The sequence below is a fragment of the Amblyraja radiata genome, chromosome 38 (genome assembly GCF_010909765.2).
Source record: "Amblyraja radiata isolate CabotCenter1 chromosome 38, sAmbRad1.1.pri, whole genome shotgun sequence".
Lineage (NCBI taxonomy): Eukaryota > Metazoa > Chordata > Chondrichthyes > Rajiformes > Rajidae > Amblyraja > Amblyraja radiata.
Genome location: NC_045993.1, coordinates 13395625 through 13418134, shown reverse-complemented (window position 1 = coordinate 13418134; position 22510 = coordinate 13395625). Strand labels below are relative to the sequence as shown.

At 50.1% G+C, this 22510-nt stretch overlaps 1 protein-coding gene across 1 annotated transcript; it reads left to right on the top strand.

The window, feature by feature from the left end:
- Positions 1–967: 967 nt before the first annotated feature.
- On the top strand, positions 968–20662 carry kdelr3 (KDEL endoplasmic reticulum protein retention receptor 3). The gene is made up of 5 exons (XM_033013557.1): positions 968–1179; positions 2530–2630; positions 8509–8667; positions 18349–18601; positions 20116–20662. The coding sequence occupies exons 1-5, from the start codon at positions 1089–1091 to the stop codon at positions 20154–20156; spliced, it is 645 nt and encodes a 214-aa protein (XP_032869448.1). The 5' UTR covers positions 968–1088; the 3' UTR covers positions 20157–20662.
- The last annotated feature ends 1848 nt before the right edge of the window (positions 20663–22510 follow it).

Here is a 22510-nt window from a genome sequence, read left to right as displayed (position 1 = left end):
TATCTCTAAGGAGAGGTTGGACAGACTTGGGTAGGAAGGAACTGCAGATACTGGTTTCAACCGACACAAAACGCTGGAGTAACTCAACGTGTCAGACAGCATCTCTGGAGAGGAGGAATGGGTGACGTTTCGGGTCAAATCCCTTCATCAGACTGACAGACAGACTCAGATTGTTTTCTCTAGAGCTTGGGAGGTTGAGGGGAGACATGAAAATGTATTAAAAAAATGAAAGGCATAGATGGGTTCGACAGTCAGAATCTTTCTCCCAGGATGGAAATGTCAAAGACTAGAGGCCGCAGCATTAAGGCAAGAGGGACAACGTTTAAAGGAGATGCGTGGGGGCAAGTTTACACAGAGAGTGATGGGTGCCAGATACAGTAGACGTTCCCAGATAGGCAGATGGATATGCAGGGAATGGAGGGATATGGATCACGTGGAGGCAGGGATTAGTTCAATATGGCATCACCATTCACCCACTCACACTCTCTCTCCCCCTCACTCACTCTTTCTCACACTCTATCCTGCTGTCGCCCTCACCCTCTTTTATCCCCTCACTCACTCCCTCATTCATTTGCCCCCTCCCTCACACAATTCAACCTGTCGCAGCTCAGCTCAGCATCACGCTATATTTCACACCCCCTCTCAGAGTCGAACTAAAGCAACGAGAGCAAAGCGGAAACCATCTAGAGAGAGACCAGAGCAACGAGCAAACGAGAAAGAGATCAAAAAAAAACTCCCCTCTCCCACCCCCCTCTCTCCCCCTCTCCCTCTCTCCCCCTCTCCCTATCTCCCCCCTCCCTCTCTTCCCCCTCTCCCCCTCTCCTCTCCCTCTCTCCCCCTCTCCTCTCCCCCTCTCCCTATCTCCCCCTCTCCCTCTCTCCCCCCTCTCCCCTCTCTCCCCCCTCTCCCCTCCCTCCCCCCCCTGTCCCCCCCCCCTGTCCCAGGCTGATCTACTTTCTAACTGGACTCTGTGCTGTGGGCGGGGGCTGGAGCTGGAGGAGCGGCCACGTCACCGGGGAGAAGCTGCTGCCGCCGCCGCCAAGTTCGCTCAGAGTTTGGGGCAAGTTTGTGTCCAGAGTCCGGGCGCCATGAACGTGTTCCGTCTGTCCGGGGACCTGTCCCACCTCTTCGCCATCCTCATCCTGCTCGCCAAGATGTACAGCACCAAGTCCTGTGCCGGTGAGGGCAGGGGAGAGGGGGATAGAGGGGGGAGAGTGAATGAGAGGAGAGGGAGAGGGAGAGTGTGATAGTGAAAGTGTGATAGAGAGAGAGAGGAGAGAAAGAGGGGGAGATGAGAGGGAGAGGGGGGAGAGAATGATAGAGGGCAGGGGGGAGAGGGAGAGAGAGGAGAGGGAGAGTGTGAGAATGAGTGAGTGAGTGAGTGAAAGTGTGATAGAGAGAGAGAGAGAGAGAGATAGGGAGGGAAAGAGGGGGGAGAGAGGGGGGGAGAGAGGGAGGAGAGGAGAGGAAAGAGAGGGGAGAGAGGAGAGGAGAGAGAGGGGAGAGGGGAGAGGAGGGGGGAGAGGGGAGAGGAAGGAGAGGGGAGAGGAGAGATGGCAGGGGGAGAGGGAAAGACAGGGAGGGGGTGAGAGATGGAAATTACAGTGAAAGTGAGAACTGGGGGAGAGGGAAGAAGTGGAAGGGGAGGGGAGGGGAAGGCCGGGGGAGGGAGGGAGGGAGAGGTGAAATGAGGGAAAGGAGGAGTGAAGGGAAGTGGGAATGAGGGAGAGTGAGGGGGGGAGGGGGACAAGGCGAGGGGAGAATGTGCGAGTGAGAGTGATGGGGAGGAGGGTGGGGAGTGAGGGAGGGGGGCATGGAAGAGGGTGTGTGGGGAGGGGGTTTGGGTCAGGGCGGGGGGGGGGAGTGTAAGTCGGGGGAGGGGGGGCGATGAGGGGAGAGCGAGACGTGGGGAGGGGATGTGGGGAGGGGGGTCGGGTGAGTTAGACGTGGGGGGGGGAGCGGGGATGGGATGTGGGGAGGGGGGTCAGGGTGTGGGGGAGGGGAGGGGGGTCGGGGTGAGTGGGGCGTGTGGGGGAGGGGAGGGGGATGGGATGTGGGGGAGGGGAGCGGGGAGGGGGGTCGGGGTGAGGGGGATGGGATGTGGGGAGTGGGGAGGGGAGTGGGGAGGGGGTCGGGGGTGAGGGGGATGTGGGGGATGGGATGTGGGGAGTGGGGATGGGATGTGGGGAGGGGGGTCGAGGCGTGGGGGAGGGGAGGGGGGTCGGGGTGAGGGGGATGTGGGGGAGGGGAGGGGGATGGATGTGGGGAGGGGGTCGGGGTGTGGGGGAGGGGAGCGGGGAGGGGGGTCGGGGTGAGGGGGATGTGGGGGTGGGGAGCGGGGATGGGATGTGGGGAGGGGGTCGGGATGTGGGGGAGGGGAGGGGGATGGGATGTGGGGGAGGGGAGGGGGATGGGATGTGGGGAGGGGGGTCGGGGTGAGGGGGATGTGGGGGTGGGGAGCGGGGATGGGATGTGGGGAGGGGGTCGGGGCTAGCGGGACGTGCCTGATCTGCTGCTGCCCAACCGCAGGTATCTCCGGGAAGAGTCAGCTCCTCTTTGCCTTGGTGTTCACCACTCGCTACCTGGACTTATTCACCTCATTTATCTCCGTCTACAACACCGCCATGAAGGTACGGAGGGAGGCGTGGGTCGGTCGGGCAAACACAGCGAGGCACCACTGAGCCTGGTACACTGGTGGAATCTGTGGAATTCCCTGCCACAGAGGGCAGTGGAGGCCAAGTCACTGGATGGATTTAAGAGAGAGTTAGATAGAGCTCTAGGGGCTAGTGGAGTCAAGGGATATGGGGAGAAGGCAGGCACGGGTTATTGATTGGGGACGATCAGCCATGATCACAATGAATGGTGGCGCTGGCTCGAAGGGCCGAATGGCCTCCTCCTGCACGTATTGTCTATGTTTCTATGGTGGAGGCAATGATCAGTGGGGTGCAGTGTGGGGAGGGGGGGGGGAATGGGTTGTGTGTGTGTGGGTGTTTGCGTGTGGGTCTGTGTTTGGGTGTGTATGTATGCGCGCCCGCATGCGTGTGCGTGCATGCGTGTTCATGGGTGTGTATGTGTGTGTGGGTGTGGGCACATGCGATATGTCTGTGTGTGTAGTACCAGTTCACCAGGAGGGGAGGCCAGGCTGTGTGTGTGTAGTACTTGTTCACCAGGAGGGGAGGCCAGGCTGTGTGTGTGTAGTACCAGTTCACCAGGAGGGGAGGCCAGGCTGTGTGTGGTTCAGCAACTGACAACTTAATCACGGGCAGGGCTGACGTGGCTGTCCACATTCCCGCCTTTACCCACATGAAGACACAAGGAACTGCAGACGGTGGAACCTGGAGCAAAAAGCACAAAGTGATGGAATAACTCAGCAGGTCGGGCAGCGTGTGCGGAGGGAATGACAGACAGTGTTTCGGGTCGGGACCCTGCTTCGGACGGATTGTAGTGGGGGGGAGAACACTGTAAAAGAGAGGTGGGGGCGGGTTAACTCCTGGCAAGGGAGGTGAAGATTGGCAGATGGGTGGAGCAAGTGACAAAGGCTAAAGATGTAAAGAAGGCAAACGGTTGTGGTTGGGGGAGAATCTACCCCCTCCCCCCCCCCCCTCCCCACCCACACATTCCAGCTTAATCCCCCTCCACGCACACACACACACAATCAAACTGAAGGAGGGTCCCAATTCAAAACGTCACCTGCCCATGTTCTCCAGAGTTTGCTGCCTGATCCGCTGAGTTACTCCAGCACCCTGCCCATTTTACACACCCTACATTCCACCCTTGCCAGCGAGGGATTGAGCTTCTCCTCGTTTGGCCCAGGTGGAGTAGCGGTAGAGTTGCAGCCTCACCGCACCAGGGATCCGGGTTCGATCCTGACCAACGGAGCTGTCTGTACGGAGTTTGTACGTTTTCCCCGTGACCTGCGTGGGTTTTCTCCGGGTGCTCCGGATTCCTCCCACTCATACAGGTTTACAGGTTCATTGGCTTTGGTAAAAATTATAATTTGTCAATAGACAATAGGCAATAGGTGCAGGAGTAGGCCATTCGGCCCTTCGAGCCAGCACCGCCATTCAATGTGATCATGGCTGATCATCCCCAATCAGTACCCCGTTCCTGCCTTCTCCCTGACTCCGCTATTTTTAAGAGCCCTATCTAGCTCTCTCTTGAAAGCATCCAGAGAACCTGCCTCCACCGCCCTCTGAGGCAGAGAATTCCACAGACTCACAACTCTGTGAGAAAAAGTGTTTCCTCGTCTCCGTTCTAAATGACTTACCCCTTATTCTTAAACTGTGGCCCCTGGTTCTGGACTCCCCAAACATCGGTAACTTGTTTCCTGCCTCTAGCGTGTCCAAACCCTTAACAATCTTATATGTTTCAATGAGATACCCTCTCATCCTTCTAAACTCCAGAGTGTACAAGCCCAGCTGCTCCATTCTCTCAGCATATGACAGTCCCGCCATCCTGGGAATTAACCTTGTAAACCTACGCTGCACTCTCTCAATAGCAAGAATGTCCTTCCTCAAATTAGGGGACCAAAACTGCACACAATACTCCAGGTGTGGTCTCACTAGGGCTCTGTACAACTGCAGAAGGATCTCTTTGCTCCTATATTTGATTCCTCTTGTTATAAAGGCCAACATGCCATTCGCTTTCTTCACTGCCTGCTGTACCTGCATGCTTACTTTCATTGACTGATGAACAAGGACCCCCAGATCCCGTTGTACTTCCCCTTTTCCCAACTTGATGCCATTTAGATAGTAATCTGTCCATACTGTGTGTAGATAGTGTTAGTGTGCGGGGATCGCTGGTCGGTGTGGACTCGGTGGGCCGAAGGGGCTGTTTCCGTGCTGAATCTCTAAACTAAATTAAACATCCCCATAGATGTCTCAGGAGTTCACTGAGGCTGTGGACTTGGAGCCCGCTGCTGTCTCCCAGTAATGGTTCATGCTACTTCATTGGTCACGTATGCAACTGCACAGAACCTGCTGAAGGGTCTCGACCCGAAATGTCACCCATTCCTTTTCTCCAGAGATGCTGCCTGCCCCGCTGAGTTACTCCAGCTTTTTGTGTCTATGCACAGTGAGACCTGGGTGTCATGGTACACCAGTCATTGAAAGTGGGCATGCAGGTGCAGCAGGCAATGAAGAAAGCGAATGGTATGTTAGCTTACATAGCTAAAGGATTTGAGTATAGGAGCAGGGAGGTTCTACTGCAGTTGTACAGGGTCTTGGTGAGACCACACCTGGAGTATTGCGTACAGTTTTGGTCTCCAAATCTGAGGAAGGACATTATTGCCATAGAGGGAGTGCAGAGAAGGTTCACCAGACTGATTCCTGGGATGTCAGGACTGTCTTATGAAGAAAGACTGGATAGACTTGGTTTATACTCTCTAGAATTTAGGAGATTGAGAGGGGATCTTATAGAAACTTACAAAATTCTTAAGGGGTTGGACAGGCTAGATGCAGGAAGATTGCTCCCGATGTTGGGGAAGTCCAGGACAAGGGGTCACAGCTTAAGGATAAGGGGGAAATCCTTTAAAACCGAGATGAGAAGAACTTTTTTCACACAGAGAGTGGTGAATCTCTGGAACTCCCTGCCACAGAGGGTAGTCGAGGCCAGTTCATTGGCTATATTTAAGAGGGAGTTAGATGTGGCCCTTGTGGCTAAGGGGATCAGAGGGTATGGAGAGAAGGCAGGTACGGGATACTGAGTTGGATGATCAGCCATGATCATATTGAATGGCGGTGCAGGCTCGAAGGGCCGAATGGCCTACTCCTGCACCTAATTTCTATGTTTCTAAATCCTTCATGCATATAGAGTCATAGAGTGATACAGTGTGGAAACAGGCCCTTCGGCCCTACTTGCCCACACCGGCCAACAATGTCCCAGCTACACTAGTCCCACCTGCCTGCGCTTGGTCCATATATCCCTCTAAATCTTTTCCTGTCCATGTACCTATCTAACTGTTTCTTAAACGTTGGGATAGTCCCAGCCTCCTCTGGCAGCTTGTTCCATACACCCACCACCATTTGTGTGAAATAGTTGCTCCTCAGATTCCTATTAAATCTTCTCCCCTTCACCTTAAACCCATGTCCTCTGGTCCTCGATTCTCCTACTCTGGGCAAGAGACTGTGTGCATCCACCTGATCTAATCCTCTCATGATTTTATACACCTCTATAAGATCACCCCTCATCCTCCTGCGCTCCAGGGAACAGAGTCCCAGCCCGCTCAACCTCTCCCACTAGGTCACATTATCTAGTCCTGGCAACATCCTTGTAAATCTTGTCTGTACCTTTTTCTGCTTGGCAACATTTTTCCTATAACATGGTGCCCAGAACTCCGGGCACTTTCCCTTGCGACTGCAAGAAATGCTACACTTATCACTTTACCTCCCCCCTTGACTCCATCCAAGGACCCAAGCAGTCTTTCCAGGTGCTGCAGAGGTTCACCTGCATCTCCTCCAACCTCATCTATTGCATCCGCTGCTCTAGGTGTCAGCTGCTCTACATCGGTGAGACCAAGCGCAGGCTTGGCGATCGCTTCGCCCAACACCTCCGCTCGGTTCGCATTAACCAACCTGATCTCCCGGTGGCTCAGCACTTCAACTCCACCTCCCATTCCGAATCCAACTTATCTGTCCTGGGCCTCCTCCATGGCCAGAATGAGGACCACCGTAAATTGGAGGAGCAGCACCTCATATTTGGCTTGGGTAGTTTACACCCCAGCGGTATGAACATTGACTTCTCTAATTTCAGGTAGTCCCAACTGTCTCCTCCCCTTCTCAGCTCTCCCACAGCCCACTGGCTCCACCTCTTCCTTTCTTCTTCCCGCCCCCCCCACCCTCACATCAGTCTGAAGAAGGGTCTCGACCCGAAACGTTGCCTATTTCCTTCGCTCCATAGATGCTGCCGCACCCACTGAGTTTCTCCAGCATTTTTGTCTACCTACAATATTCTAAATACGGTCTCACCAACATTTTATACAACTGCAACATGACCTTGCAGCTGCCATACTCAATCGTCTGACTGATGAAGGCCAATGTACCACAAGCCTTTTTGACCACCTTATCTACCTGCGACTCAACCTTCAAGGAACCATGCACTTGTACTCCTAATATATTACACATGCGGGCGTCGCCATTCCTGGCTCCAAGTCCACAGCCTCAGTGAGTTCCTGAGACAACTATGGGGAAGTCCAAAGTCCAGTTGGTCCGCTCGCTCGATATACTGGAGCAGTTCCCGTGAACCGACGTCCCTCTCCTCTCCTCGCCTCTCCTCGCCTCTCCTCGCCCGGCCATCTTTGTGTCCCGGGGGCGCCCCCTGCAGCCGACCGTGAGGCATTACCCCGGTTCACTCTCCCACACCACCCTGACCACACTCTCATCTCACTCCTACTAATGGGAAGAAGGTCCAGAAGCCTGAAAGCCATGACCCCCAAGTTCAAGAACAGTTTCATCCCAGTCTCCTGAACACCGCCCACTGAACACAACTAAGAACTGTCTTTGGCTTCACTAAGGACTTTGGTTCTTGAAGTAGTTATGTTATTAATTTAGTGATATTTTTTATTATAGACAATAGGTGCAGGAGTAGGCCATTCGCCCCTTCGAGCCAGCACCGCCATTCAATGTGATCATGGCTGATCATCCCCAATCAGTACCCCGTTCCTGCCTTCTCCCCATATCCCCTGACTCCGCTATCTTTAAGAGCCCTATCTAGCTCTCTCTTGAAAGCATCCAGAGAACCGGCCTCCACCTGAGGCAGAGAATTCCAGACTCACAACTCTCTGTGAGAAAAAGTGTTTCCTGGTCTCCGTTCTAAATGGCTTGCATCATTATACATGACCTGTGTGTGTTGCATGTACAGGCCTGTTATGCTGGAGCAAGCATGAATGTAATCGTTCCGTTGTTGGTACATACGACAGTTAAACACTCTTCACTTGACTTCTTCTGCTCTCAACTACTCGACTTGGTGACAACAGCAGAATTAGGCCATTCGGCCCATCTAGTCTACTGCCATTCAATCATGGCTGATCTATCTCTCCCTCCTATCCCCCATTCTCCTGCCTTCTCCCCGTAACCCCTGACCCCCAGACCTTGCTTCTTCAGCACCCAGACCTGGATGAACCAAATAGTTCTCCAAGTAAATATTTGGGAACCCTATGCTATTGATCTCACCTGACGGTAACTCCATCCGCCAGGGGCGGCACAGTGGGGCAGCGGTAGAGTTGCTGCCTTACAGCGTCGGAGACCCGGGTTCGATCCTGACTACGGGTACTGTCTGTACGGAGTTTCTCCCCATGACCAGGTGGGTTTTCTCCAGGTGTTCCGGGTTCCTCCCACATTCCAAAGATGTAATGATTTGTAGGTTAATTGCCTTCAGTAAAATTGTAAATTGTCCCTGGTTTGTGTAGTGCTAGTGTACTGGGTGACCGTTGGTCGGCACGGACTTGGTGGGCCGAAGGGCCTGTTTCTGCGTGGTATCTCTAAACTAAACGTATTACAACTTGCTTTCCAGATTATTTTTCTGCTCAGCGCCTACATCACCATCTACCTGATCTACATGAGGTACAGCTCAACCTTCGACCGGGAGAATGACACGTTCCGTGTGGAGTTTATCCTGGTCCCCGTGGCTGGATTGTCCTTCCTGGTGAACCACGACACCGCCCCCCTGGAGGTGAGAGCAGCTTTCCCCGTCTCCGCCGGCCCACCGCCCTTGCCCCTTGTAGTCATAGAGTGATACAGTGTGGAAACAGGCCCTTCATAGAGTCATAGAGTGATACAGTGTGGAAACAGGCCCTTCGGCCCAACTTGCCGACAATGACCAACAATGTCCCAGCTACACTAGTCCCACCTTGCCCCCATTTAGCCCATATCCCTCCAAACCTGTTCTGTCCATGTACCTGTCTGAATATTTCTTAAAACAATACACAATAGGTGCAGGAGGAGGCCATTCGGCCCTTCAAGCCAGCACCGCCATTCAATGTGATCATGGCTGATCATCCCCAATCAATACCCCGTTCCTGCCTTTTCCCCCTATCCCCTGACTCCGCTATCTTTAAGAGCCCTATCCTGCTCTCTCTTGAAAGCATCCAGAGAACCTGCCTCCACCGCCCTCTGAGGCAGAGAATTCCACTCTCTGTGAGAAAAAGTGTTTCCTTGTCTCCGTTCTAAATGGCTTACCCTTTATTCTTAAAACGTGATAGTCCCAGCCTCAACTACCTCCTCTGGCAGCTCGTTCCATACACCCACCACCCATTGTATGAAAAAGTTACCCCTCAGATTCCTATTAAATCTTTTCCCCTTCACCTTGAAGCTGTCCTCTGGTCCTCGATTCCCCAACTCTGGGCAAGAGACTGTGCGTCTACCTGATCTATTTCTCTCATGATTTTGTACACCTCTATAAGATCACCCCTCATTCTCCTGCGCTCCAAGGAATAGAATCCTAGCTTGCTCAACCTCTCCCTGTAGCTCAGGCCCTCAAGTCCCGGCAAAATCCTCGTAAATCTTCTCTGAACCCTTTCCAGCTTGACCACCCTTTCCTATAGAGGCCTGGATCGAATGGATGTGGAGAGGATGTTTCCACTGGTGGGAGAGTCTAGGACCAGAGTTTACGGCCTCAGAATTAAAGGATGTTCCTTTAGGAAGGAGATGAGGAGAAAATTATTTAGTCAGAGGGTGGTGAATCTGTGGAATTGCTTGCCACAGAAGGTTGTGGAGTTAATGGATGTGTTTAAGGCGGTGATTGATAGATTCTTGATTAGTACGGATGTCAGGGGTTACGGGGAGAAGGCAGGAGAATGGGATCAAGAGGGAAAGATAGATCAGCAATGATTGAATGGCGGAGTAGACTTGATGGGCCGAATGGCCTAATTCTGCTCCTATCACATGAATTCTTAACATGGTGACCAAAACTGAACGCACTAGTCTAACTTTCCCCTGCAACCACAGGAGATGCAACACCTGTCCCTATACCCCCTCCCTTGACTCCGTCCAAGGGCCCCGACAGTCCTTTCCAGGTGAGGCAGAGGTTCACTTGCACCTCCTCCAACCTCATCTACTACATCCGCTGTTCCAGGCGTGGGCTCCTATATATCGGCGAGCCCAAGCGCAGGCTCGGCGATCGTTTTGCTGAACACCTCCGCACAGTCCGCCTAAACCTACCTGAACTCCCGGTTGCTAAACACTTCAACTCCCCCTCCCATTCCCACTCTGTCCTTTCTATCCTGGGCCTCCTCCGTTGTCAGAGTGAGGCCCAACACAAATTGGAGGAACAGCACCTCATATTTCGCTTGGGCAGCTTACACCCCAGCGGTGTGAACATTGACTTCTCTAACTTCAAGTAACCCATGTTTTCCCTCCCTCTCCATCCCTCCCCCTTCCCAGTTCTTTGACCAGTCTTACTGTCTCCGACTACATTTTATCTCTGTTTGCTTTGTTGTTGTTAACTTCTCCCAGCTAACAATTCTACATTGTCCTTGATCTCCATTCCCTTTGTCCTATTTTCACACCTTACACTTCCTTATCCATGTATCTCCCTCACCCCTGACATCAGCCTGAAGAAGGGTCTCGACTCAAAAAGTCACCCATTCCTTCTCTCCAGAGACGCCGCCTGTCCCGCTGAGTTACTCCAGCATTTTGTGTCTATATCTGCAGTTCCTTCCGACCCACTAGTCTAAATGTCAGGAACAGGTGCTGGCTGTGGGCCGCTTGGAAACACAGCTGCTCTTTGCAGGGAGGTGGACCCAGTGCTGATGGGGAGGGTGGCAGGGTACAGATCCAGTCATGGGAAAGGAGAGATGGGTGTCCAAGTCCCAATTGTGTGTGACCAGGAGGGGAACCTGCAGGCGATGGTGCTCGCCTGCTCCCATGGCACTGAGGGTCACGGGTTTAGGGGGAAACTGTGGAGCTGGTTTAGTTTAGAGATACAACACGGGAACAGGCCCTTCGGCCCACTGAGTCCGTGCCGACCAGCGATCCCCGCACACTAACACTACCCCACTCACACCAGGGACAATTTACAATTTTACTGAAGTCCATTATCCTACAAACCTGCACGTCTTTGGATTGTGGGAGGAAACCGGAGCACCCGGAGAAAACCCACGAAGGTCACGTGGAGAACGTACAAACTCCGTACAGACAGCACCCGTAGTCAGCGTCGAACCCGGGTCTCTGGCAGCAACTCTACCGCTGCTCCACCACGCCGCCCTTTGTGGAAATAGTATTTCTGCTTCTGCCTCACTGGTGCCTGAGCCCAATGATTGGATTTCTGGGGTGAATCTCGGCAGAAGCCAAGCCAAGGGGCTGAAGAGGCTTTCGTATTGGCACATGGATATGCAGAGAATGGAGGGGGAAGAGTCATGTGCATACTAATATAATTAGTTTAGCTTGGCATGGGCAGGCAGCATCTCTGCAAAGAAGGAATGGGTGACGTTTCAGGTCGAGAAGGGTCTCGACCCGAAACGTCACCCATTTCCTCTCACCAGAGATGCTGCCTGTCCCGCTGAGTTACTCCAGCTTTTTTTATTTATCTTCAGATCAAACCAGCATCTGCAGTTCCTTGTTACACAGTTTATCTGGGCATTATGTTTGGCAAGGCTGTTGGCCGACTGTTGGCTGTTGATCCTGTTCTTTGCTGTAATATCCTCCATGAGATAAAATCCTCAATCTTTCTTGAATTGCTTGAAACCATTTGAGGAAGGACATTCTTGCTATTGAGGGAGTGCAACGTAGGTTTACAAAGTTAATTCCCGGGATGGTGGGACTGTCATATGCTGAGAGAATGGAGCGGCTGGGCTTGTACACTCTGGAGTTTAGGATGAGAGGGTATCTCATTGAAACATATAAGACTGTTAAGGGTTTGGACACGCTAGAGGCAGGAAACATGTTCCCGATGTTGGGGGAATCCAGAACCAGGGGCCACAGTTTAAGAATAAGGAGTAAGCCATTTAGAACGGAGACGAGGAAACACTTTTTCTCACAGAGAGTGGTGAGTCTGTGGAATTCTCTAGCTCAGTGGGAGGTTCTCTGGATGCTTTCAAGAGAGAGCTAGATGGGGCTCTTAAAAATAGCGGAGTCAGGGGATATGGGGGGAAGGCAGGAACGGGGTACTGATTGGGGATGATCAGCCATGATCACAGTGTATTGCGGTGCTGGCTCGAAGGGCCGAATGGCCTACTCCTGCACCTATTGTCTATTGTCATGCACAGCTTTGATTGCTGGATTCAGTCAGGCACTGTTCCAAGGATGATACAAGTGAAATCAATCCCATAACAACACATCGTCTGTGGCCTGGGGCCGGGGATGACCTGCGTGCGTGGCCGGTGAGTCCACTGTGGGAATCTCAAGCTGTTTCATTCGTTCGGGATGAACGGATGGTCAGATGAGGTCGATTAGTGTGTGAGGTGGCGGGCACTTTCCAGCCTTTCCACCTGTGGAAGCATGGAGCGTTGAGGCATGGAGTGTGGAGGCATGGAGTGTGGAGGCATGGAGTGTGGAGGTGTGGAGGCATGGAGTGTGGAGGCATGGAGTGTGGAGGTGTGGAGTGTGGAGGCATGGAGTGTGGAGGCATGGAGTGTGGAGGTGTGGAGGCATGGAGTGTGGAGGCATGGAGTGTGGAGGTGTGGAGCGTTGAGGCATGGAGTGTGGAGGTGTGGAGTGTTGAGGCATGGAGTGTGGAGGTGTGGAGGCATGGAGCGTTGAGGCATGGAGTGTGGAGGCATGGAGTGTGGAGGCATGGAGTGTGGAGGTGTGGAGGCATGGAGTGTGGAGGTGTGGAGCATTGAGGCAAGGAGCGTGGACTCCACTAGACAAGTACCACTCCAGAAGCTCCTCGTGCATTCATGTTCACACCGGGTGTTGGAATTGAGCTTCTGCCTCAGGGGTGTGGTTCATGTTGCTCTAGCGACTGAAGTGACCTGTCCAATGGAGCTGTGGTCATGTTGGGCCTGTTGGCCAGTGGGTGAGTGGTGAGGATATTGATCAGGGGGAGGGATGGCGGGGGTGGGGGGGGGGGAGGGGGTGATGTTGACCAAGTGGTCGGGGAGAAGGCAGGAGAATATGGGATTAGGAGGGAGAGATAGATCAGCCATGATTGAATGGCGGAGTAGACTTGATGGGCCGAATGGCTTAATTCTACTATTCCTTATGACCGGGGAGAAGATGGGGCGGGTTGACCAAGGGAGGATGGGGGCGAGTTGGTCAGGTTGGATGTTGGTCAGTGGGTGTGGGTCAGGGAGAGGGTGTGGGGGTGTCGACCAGAGAGTGAGCGATTGTTCTTGGTCTGAATTTGATGCCCTGGTCGTTCTCCTGAGCTGGTACAGAAGTTGCAGTTGTATAAGAAGTTAATGCATTTAGAGTCTGTGTTCAGTTCTGGGAACCATGTTGTCATGCTGGAATGGATACAGATTTACAAGGATGTTGCCAGGGCTAGAGGGTGTGAGCTATAGGGAGAGGTTGAGTAGTCTGGGACTCTATTCTCTTATACTGAGATCATGAGAGGAATAGATTGGGTAGATGTACAGAGTCTCTTGCCCAGAGTAGGTGAATCGAGGACCAGAGGACATAGGTTTAAGGTGAAGGGGAAATGATTTGATAGGAATCTGAGGGGTAACTTTTTCACACAAAGGGTGTTGGGTGGATGGAACAATCTGCCAGAGGAGGTAGTTGAGGCCGGGACTATCCCAACATTTAAGAAACAGGAGGGCACTGTACATGAATAGGACAGGTTTGGAGGGATGTGGACCAAACGCAGGCCCTGTTTCCACGCTGTATCTCTAAACTAAACTGAAGCAAGGTGATGGGTGGCTCGGTGTGGTGGACTGCAGCCGGAATGTGTAGAAGGCATGAGGATGATGGATTGGCCAGGAGACATCAACATTATTAGGTCCGGGGAATGTAAGATAAAAAGTATCAACAGATCCTGCAGTTGGGATAAAGTAGGGTTGATTAGATGACAAGTGGTCTTGGCAATGAAGGAACAAAATTAAGAAATCCAACACAGAATAGAAAGGATGAACGATTGAAAAATGGGATTAGGATCCGTGGTGTGTGCCTTGGCGTTACATTGGGGCTGAAGGTGACAACTTTCAGTCTCCTAAAGACTAGCAAGATGAAACGTCACTTTGAAAATGGAGGAAATAGCCACTTTTGGTCTCCTAGTTTGAGGAAGGACATTCTTGCTATTGAGGGAGTGCAACGTAGGTTCATCAGGTTAATTCCCGGGATGGCGGGACTAGCATATGATATGATAAAGAATGGGTCGACTGGGCTTATATTCACTGGAATTTAGAAGGATGAGAGGGAATCTTATAGAAACATATAAAATTCTTAAGGGATTGGACAGGCTAGATGCAGGTAAAATGTTCCTGATGTTGGGGGAGTCCAGAACCAGGGGTCACAGTTTAGGAATAGGGGGTAGGCCATATAGGACTGAGATGAGGTAAAACTTTTTCATCCAGAGAGTTGTGAATCTGTGGAATTCACTGCCACAGAAGGCAGTGGAGGCCAATTCACTGGATGTTTTCAAGAGGGAGTTAGATTTAGCTCTTGGGGTTAACGGAATCAATGGATATGGGGTTAAAGCAGGAACGGGGTACTGATTTTGGATGATCAGCCATGACCATATTGAATGGCGGTGCTGGCATGAAGGGCCGAATGGCCTACTGCTGCACCTATTGTCTATGTTTCTAAAAGGCTAGAGGACAGGGAAATCATTGCTTAACTTCCTGTGATCATTCACAAATGTTCCCTACAAACCCTCAGTCACCCTTGCACTGAAGGAATACTGTGTGTACAACAGGAGCTTTGCTCACAGTCAGAATACCTTAGTCTTTCCATTTGACTTTGCTAACAAACTTAAGTTTGATGTTTGCGGGATAGTTCCTGGCACCAGGGATGACAAGTGGATTAGGTCAGACTTTGTACAGAATTGTGTAGTAGTGGATTGGACCAGTGGTAAAGTAGACAAGATGCAGACATAGAAAATATATGATCCAGACTATTATTAACTCGAGCAAACCTGGCAGCACCAAATGAACCTTTCTACATTTGCTTTGAACATCATCTGCTTTGATCTGTCATTTTCACACCTTACCCCTCCATATCTCTAGTTTCCCTCTCCCCTGACCCTCAATGTGAAGAAGGGTCTCCACCCGAAACGACACCCATTCCTTCTCTCCAGAGATGCTGCCTGTCCCGCTGAGTTACTCCAGCATTTTGGGTGTTGTCTTCAGTGTAAACCAGCATGTGCAGTTCCTGCCTACACAGCAGAAAATGTTACTGGCCTTAAGTACTGGGAAGGAGCCATGGGGAACAATAGCCACAATTGTTACCGAACCAGCAGTTCATCTCTCACTACTGCAGCTGTGGAATTAAACGACATATTCATTAACTAGATTTAAGTAATTAGAGTCATAAAGTGATACAGTGTGGAAACAGGCCCTTCGGCCCAACTTGCCCACACTGGCCAACAATGTCCCAGCTACACTAGTCCCACTTGCCTGCGCTTGGTCCACATCCCTCCAAACCTGTCCTATTCATGTACCTGTCTAACTGTTTCTTAAACGATGGGATAGTCCCAGCCTCAACTACCTTCTCTGGCAGCTTGTTCCATACACCCACCCCCCTTTGTTTGAAGAAGTTACCCCTCGGATTCCTATTAAATCTTTTCCCCTTCACCTTGAACCTATGTCCTCTGGTCCTCGATTCCCCTACTCTGGGCAAGAAACTCTTTGCATCTACCCGATCTATTCCTCTCATGATTTTGTACACCTCTATACCCCCTCATCCTCCTGCACTCCATGGAATAGAGATCCAGACTACTCAACCTCTCTCCCTATAGCTCACACCCTCAAGTCTTGGCAACATCCTCGTAAAATCTTTTCTGAACCCTTTCAAGCTTGACAATATCTTTCCTATAATATGGTGCCCAGAACAGAACACAATATTCTAAATGCGGTCTCACCAACGTCTTATACAACTGCAACATGACCTGCCAACTTCTATACTCAATACTCTGACTGATGAAGGCCAAAGTGCCAAAAGCCTTTTTGACCACCTTATCTACCTGCGATTCGACCTTCAAGGAACCATGCACCTGTACTCCTAGATCCCTCTGTTCTACAACACTCCCCAGAGGCCGACCATTTACCGTGTAGGTCCTGCCCTTGTTCGACGTCCCAAAATGCAACACCTCACACTTCTCTGTATTAAATTCCATCAACCATTCCTCAGCATACCTGGCCAATTGATCCAGATCCTGCTGCAATCTTTCACAACCATCTTCACTATCTGCAAAACCACTCACTTTTGTATCACATAATTTTATATTCCTCTATCAGATTTCCCCTCATCCTCTGAAATTCCACTGAAACCAATCCAGCTTTGTCCAACCTCCTCTTCTAGTTTACCCTCTCTAATACATCATGGTAAACTCCCTTCTGCACCTTCTCAAAGCCTCCATACTTCCTGCGATGGGAGAATCAGAACTGTATGCAATTCTCCAAGTGCAACCTACCAAAGTTCTATGAACCGGTCCTGATGGGGATGCCTGGCTTCTACAGGGACTTGTTGAGAGTCTGGAACCTGGTTGCCGTTGACCGGGCCCCCCCTCCGCCGGCGGAGGGTGACGGCCCGTGCGTGAGAGCAGCCGGTCCTTGTCCCGCCCCACCGGGTGACGGGGGGGCTCAAACGTGTGGAGTACTTGTGGTTGAGCAAGCCCCCGCTCAGCCGGAAGTACTCATCGGACCCAGGCGCCGTAATCCATCCCGGGATCCGGTCCCACACAACTTGAGCCGCCTTTCCTCGACACCATTCGTCTCCCTCCGAGACGCAGGGAGGCGTGTCCTGTACAGGCTCCTCCTCCAAACTCTGCACTTCCTCGCCCTGATCCACTGTCCAGACACTAAGTGGCGGTCAGTGTTGCCTTCCGGTCGCGAGGGGGGCCCACGGTGGGGGTCCCTCTATGTAGGGATTCTCCCCCTCTACATTGGGGACCTGGGGTGGAGGGTATTGCATCGAGGTGTTCCCTGCAACCTGTTTCTCTCGCGGTTCACAGACTCGCCAGCCGCCTGCCACTTTTGCGGGCTGGAAGAGTCTGTGTACCACGTGTACATGGAGTGCGTGAGGCTGCAGCCACTGTTTGAATATCTAAAGGGGCTGCTCCTTGCCTTCTGGCTGCATTTTTCACCCACCATCCTCATCTTTGGACACCCTGTGCGTAGGGGAGAGGGTAGGGCTGAAGATGTCCTGGTTGGGTTGCTCCTGGGCCTGGCCAAGCTGGCCATCCGTGAGTCAAGGCGGTGGAGGGCTCTACCCGAGCCGGCTGCCTGCCCCCTTTCCGGGGATACGTCCGTGCCCGGGTGCGGATGGAAACGGAATACTCCCTGTCTACGGGCACCCTGAGGGAGTTCCGGGACCGCTGGGCACCGAGGGGGGTTGAATGTATCCTGGACAAGGATTGTAATATAGTTGTTTAGCAGTTGCTTAGCATATTTGTTCATCTTGTATTATGGTGGTGTTTTGTTTTATTGTATTGTAAATACTATTTTAATATTTGAATAAATATTTTTGATTAAAATAAAAAATAAAATAAAAAAAAGTTCTATGAACATGACTTCACAAGTTATCGGAGTAGAATTAGGCCATTCGGCCCATCGAGTCTACTCCGCCATCCAATCATGGCTGATCTCAGCCTCCTAATCCAATTTTCCTGCCTTCTCCCCATAACCCTTGACACCCGTTCTAATCAATATGTCTATTTCTGTCTTATAAATATCCACTGACTTGGCTGCCACAGCCCTCAGTGGCAATGTGTTCCACAGATTGACTACCTAATGATTAAAGAAGTTCCAACTCACCTCTTTCTAAAACAGCCCCTTTCATTCTGAGGCTATGACCTCTAGTCCTAGACTCTCCCACCAATGGAAACATCCTTTCTGTACAATTCTGTACAATGAGGTCCCCCTCAACCTTCTAAACTCCAGCGAGTAGCTGCCCAGTGCTGTCAAGCGCTCATCATATGCTAACCCACTCATTCCTGGAATCATTCTTGTAAACCTCATCTGGACCCTCAACAAAGCCAGCACAATCCCTTCTCAGATCTGGGGCCCAGATTTGCTCGCAGTACAAATGCGGCCTGACCAGCGCCTTATAGAGCCTCAGCGTTACATCTGACTTCTTGCTTACATTCTCTGAATTCATTTGGCTTGTTAATCTTTTCGGCATCTCTTCAGTCAGTCTAATGTGGGTGAATTTGCTTTCAGCTGTTTCACCCTCGCACGTTCCTTGACATTCTTTCTGTTGAGAGGTTCTTTCAGGACAAAAGTGTATATTTTCCATCTTGTCTTTTATTTTTCAGATATTTTGGACATTTTCCATTTACCTGGAATCGGTTGCTATACTGCCACAGCTCTTCATGATCACCAAGACTGGTGCAGCGGAGACGATCACCACCCACTACCTGTTCTTTCTGGGAGTGTACCGGGCTCTGTATCTCGGGAACTGGATCTGGCGTTACCAGACGGAAGGGTTCTTTGATCAGATTGCTGTGGTGTCTGGTGCTGTGCAAACCATCTTCTACTGCGACTTTTTCTACCTCTACATCACTAAAGGTAGGCATATCTACCCTCCAGATATTAACAGGAATAGTTGCAGGAGGCCATTCGACCCTTCGAGCTAGCACCATCATTCATTGTGATCATGGCTGTGAATTGGTGAATTCAGTGAATTGGCCTCCACTGCCTTCTGAGGCGGAGAATTCCACAAATTCGCAACTCTGCGTGAAAAAGTTTTTTCTCACCTCAGTCTTAAATGACCTCCCCTTTATTCTTAGATTGTGGCCCCTGGTTCTGGACTCCCCCAACGTTGGGACCATTTTTCCTGCATCAGTTTAGTGCAGGGGTGACTGGTGCTGCCCTTTCCAATGTTCACATGGTTCATACAACCTTGAGGTGGGGTTTTAAATTGTGAGAAGTGGGTTTGTAAAAAAAATTAAAAGGGAGCAAAAAAATGTAGAGCAAGGTCATAAGTGATAGAAGAATTAGACCATTTGGCCCATCAAGTCTACTCTGCTATTCAATCATGGCTGATCTATCTCTCCCCATTCTCCTGCCTTCTCCCCATAACCCTTGACACCAGTACTAATCAATGAGAGCAGGATCTGTGTTTTCATTAAAGGAACGTTGTTGGCATCTACGAGCTAGCCAGCCTTTCCAATTCAATCTTCAAACTGGTATTTTACACGTACATTCCCACAACTTTGTTGGCAGTGAGATTAGTGTTGGGATGGAGGTGCAGTAGTCGTTATGATTAAAGATTAAATAATTCCAAAGTGCACAATGGAGAGAAGCAGCAACAGATTGAAGACTCCTGCAAGTTGGGCAAAGTTCCATTTTAGCAGCTGAGACTTTAATGGGATATTTAACTTCCATCCTTTAGAATAAAGATGATCATCTTATCTGCAAAGTTGAAGAATTGTTACTTTGCAGTAATTTGTTCCAGTGGCTTGGATGAAGCAGTTTGATTAACTGCCAAATGATGTGTGAACATAGAAAATAGGTGCAGGAGTAGGTCATTCTGCCCTTCGAGCCTGATCATCCAACTCAGTATCCTGTACCTGCCTTCTCTCCATACCCCCTGATCCCTTTAGCCACAAGGGCCACATCTAACTCCCTCTTAAATATATCCAATGAACTGGCCTCAACTACCTTCTGTGGCAGAGTTCCAGGTTCACCACTCTTGTGTAAAAAATGATTTTCTCATCTCGGTCCTAAAAAACTTCCCACTTATCCTTAAACTGTGACCCCTTGTTCTGGACTTCCCCAACATCGGGAACAATCTTCCTGCATCTAGCCTGTCCAACCCCTTAAGAATTTTGTAAGTTTCCATAAGATCCCCCCTCAATCTTCTAAATTCTAGCGAGTACAAGCCGAGTCTATCCAGTCTTTCTTCATATGAAAGTCCTGCCATCCCAGGAATCAGTCTGGTGAACCTTCCCTGTACTCCCTCTATGGCAACATTGGGTGTGTGCAAATATCTCTGTATTTATTCATCAGGTTGTATAGTCTGTGCTTTGGTATTCTGATCGAGTTTCTTACTGATGTTTTTTCCCCCCAATATTTTTCAGTGCTGAAAGGAAAGAGCTTGGGTCTTCCCTTACCTGTCTGAGGCCAGCATCATTTACCAATGCCAGTGACCAGTGCACATGTACAAGTGGAAGATGGGAAATGGCTTTTAATGAAATGGAGTTTAAATATCATGTGCAGAGATGGCAACAAGAGTGTATGGGTGCTCATAATGGCATTAATCTTCAACCATGTAAATAGTACAACTGTCAACCTGTGAGCTTAATCTAGTCTGAAGGGTCTCGACCCGAAACGTAATCCCATTCCTTCTCTCCAGAGATGCTGCCTGTCCCGCTGAGTTACTCCAGCATTTTGTATCTATCTTCAGCTTTAATCTACAAAAATGACACTCTTGGCTCTCTTACTGAAGCCCCTTACTTTCCTATCATTGCTGCCATTTGAATCCGAGTTCTTCCAACCTGACAATTGCAAATCTTTACATAGAATGGTCAAATTTCCCTTCCATCTGTGTGACCCTTGAAATCTGTTGCGGTGGGTTTTGAGCCTAAGCACAGGACATTTATATTAAAGGGAGCATAATTTTTACTAGTTACTTAGTTACACAGCACACTCCCGCATGCCAATTTAGCAAAAATAGCCAAAGGGGAAATGAGCATTTTAAACCTCTGAATTACACCTCATGTATGAGGATGAAAATTACAGGAGTAATTGGATTATTTACACAGAACAAAGATCTCTTCAAAGAGGAGGAATGTTTTATTCCAATCAACCATGGCGACACGGTGGAGCAGCGGTAGAGTTGCTGCCTTACAGCGCCAGACCCGGGTTTGATCCCGACTACGGGTGCTGTCTGTACGGAGTTTGTACGTTCTCCCCTTGACCGTGTGGGTTTTCCCCGAGATCTTCGATTTCCTCCAACACTCCAAAGACGTACAGATTTGTAGGTTAATTGGCTTTGTATAAATGTAAAATTGTCCCTAGTGTGTGTAGTGTTAATATGCAAGGATGGTTAGTCGGCAGGGACTCAGTGGGCGAAGGGCTTGTTTTCGCGCTGTATCTCTAACATGAAATTGACCATTGTCGTGTTTTGAATGGCCTAATTTATTCCACATTGTACAGTGCACATTCTTATGATCAGCATGTGTAGGAAAGAACTGTAGATGCTGGTTTAAATCGAAGGTAGACACAAGTCTGAAGGGTCTCGACCCGAAACGTCACCCATTCCTTCTCTCCAAAGATTCTGCCTGTCCCGCTGAATTACTCCAGCATTTTGTGTCTATCTTATGATCAGCATGCTCACTCAAATCTCAACCCCAGAAGCAATTTGCCTAGATCACATTTACCAATTATGTTTTAGTTTAAAATATCCATCAGTGCCACTCACCACCAAGGCAGAAGACACTATTCCTGGGGTACAGGACAGGACATGGGCGTTGCCTGGTTTGTGATGGACACAGCCATGGATGGAGTCAGGTTTATGACATGACGTTTACATGGTTCAAGTGAAGCTAACTGGTATCAGAGCAGAACCCAGACATCTCTCTGCCTTGTCTGTCAAGTGCTTAATACTTTGTATGTGTAATATTACTTTGTAAAAGCATTAATTATAACCATCACTGTAACTGCCTGAAATGTTTCCATCAAGTGTTTTATTTCCTAATAGTATCAGTAGTGTTATGTTAGGCCATCATTTTCCATCCCTCTGCAAGATCCAAACTAACAGTGGTAGCAGAGACTGAAGCAAAGGGAAGGAGTGGTGGCATGGAAGTTAATAAACGGGTTAAGGGGAAGGGTAATGTGGGATTAGGATAGGTTCTTTATTGTCATTATAACATGTAAACATGTACAACGAAATTAAAAATGCCAACCAGTCAGTGCACCATTCACACATTATCTAAAAGCTAACGATACGTAAAAGAGAATATCTGAAATAAACAACTAAAATAAATAACATGAAAAAAACAAGCATAAACACACAACCATACATTCTTCTGTCGATTGCACAATCCCTTTGGTATGTAGCCCACCTGCGCTCATTTGGTGGCTATATTAAGTGGTTATTGCTGTGGGATAAAAACTGTTTTTGAGTCTGTTTGTCCTTGTCCTCATTGATCTGTACCGTCTGCCTGACGGCAACAGTTCAAACAGGGAGTGTCCGGGGTGGGAAATGTCCTTTATAATGTCCTGGGATTTCTTGACAGTGGGAACTGTGTAGGTCCTCCAAGGTGAGGAGAGGGCAGCCGACAATCTTCTGGGCATTGTCAATAGCCCTCTGGAGCGCTTTCCTCTTAGCTGCTGTGCAGCTGGTGTACCACACGCATACACAGTATGTTAGGATGCTCTCTATGGAGCACCGATAAAAGGACAGCAGCAGTCTCTGAGTGATGTTCTTCTTCTTGAGCACCCTCAGGAAGTGCAGTCTCTGCTGGACCTTTT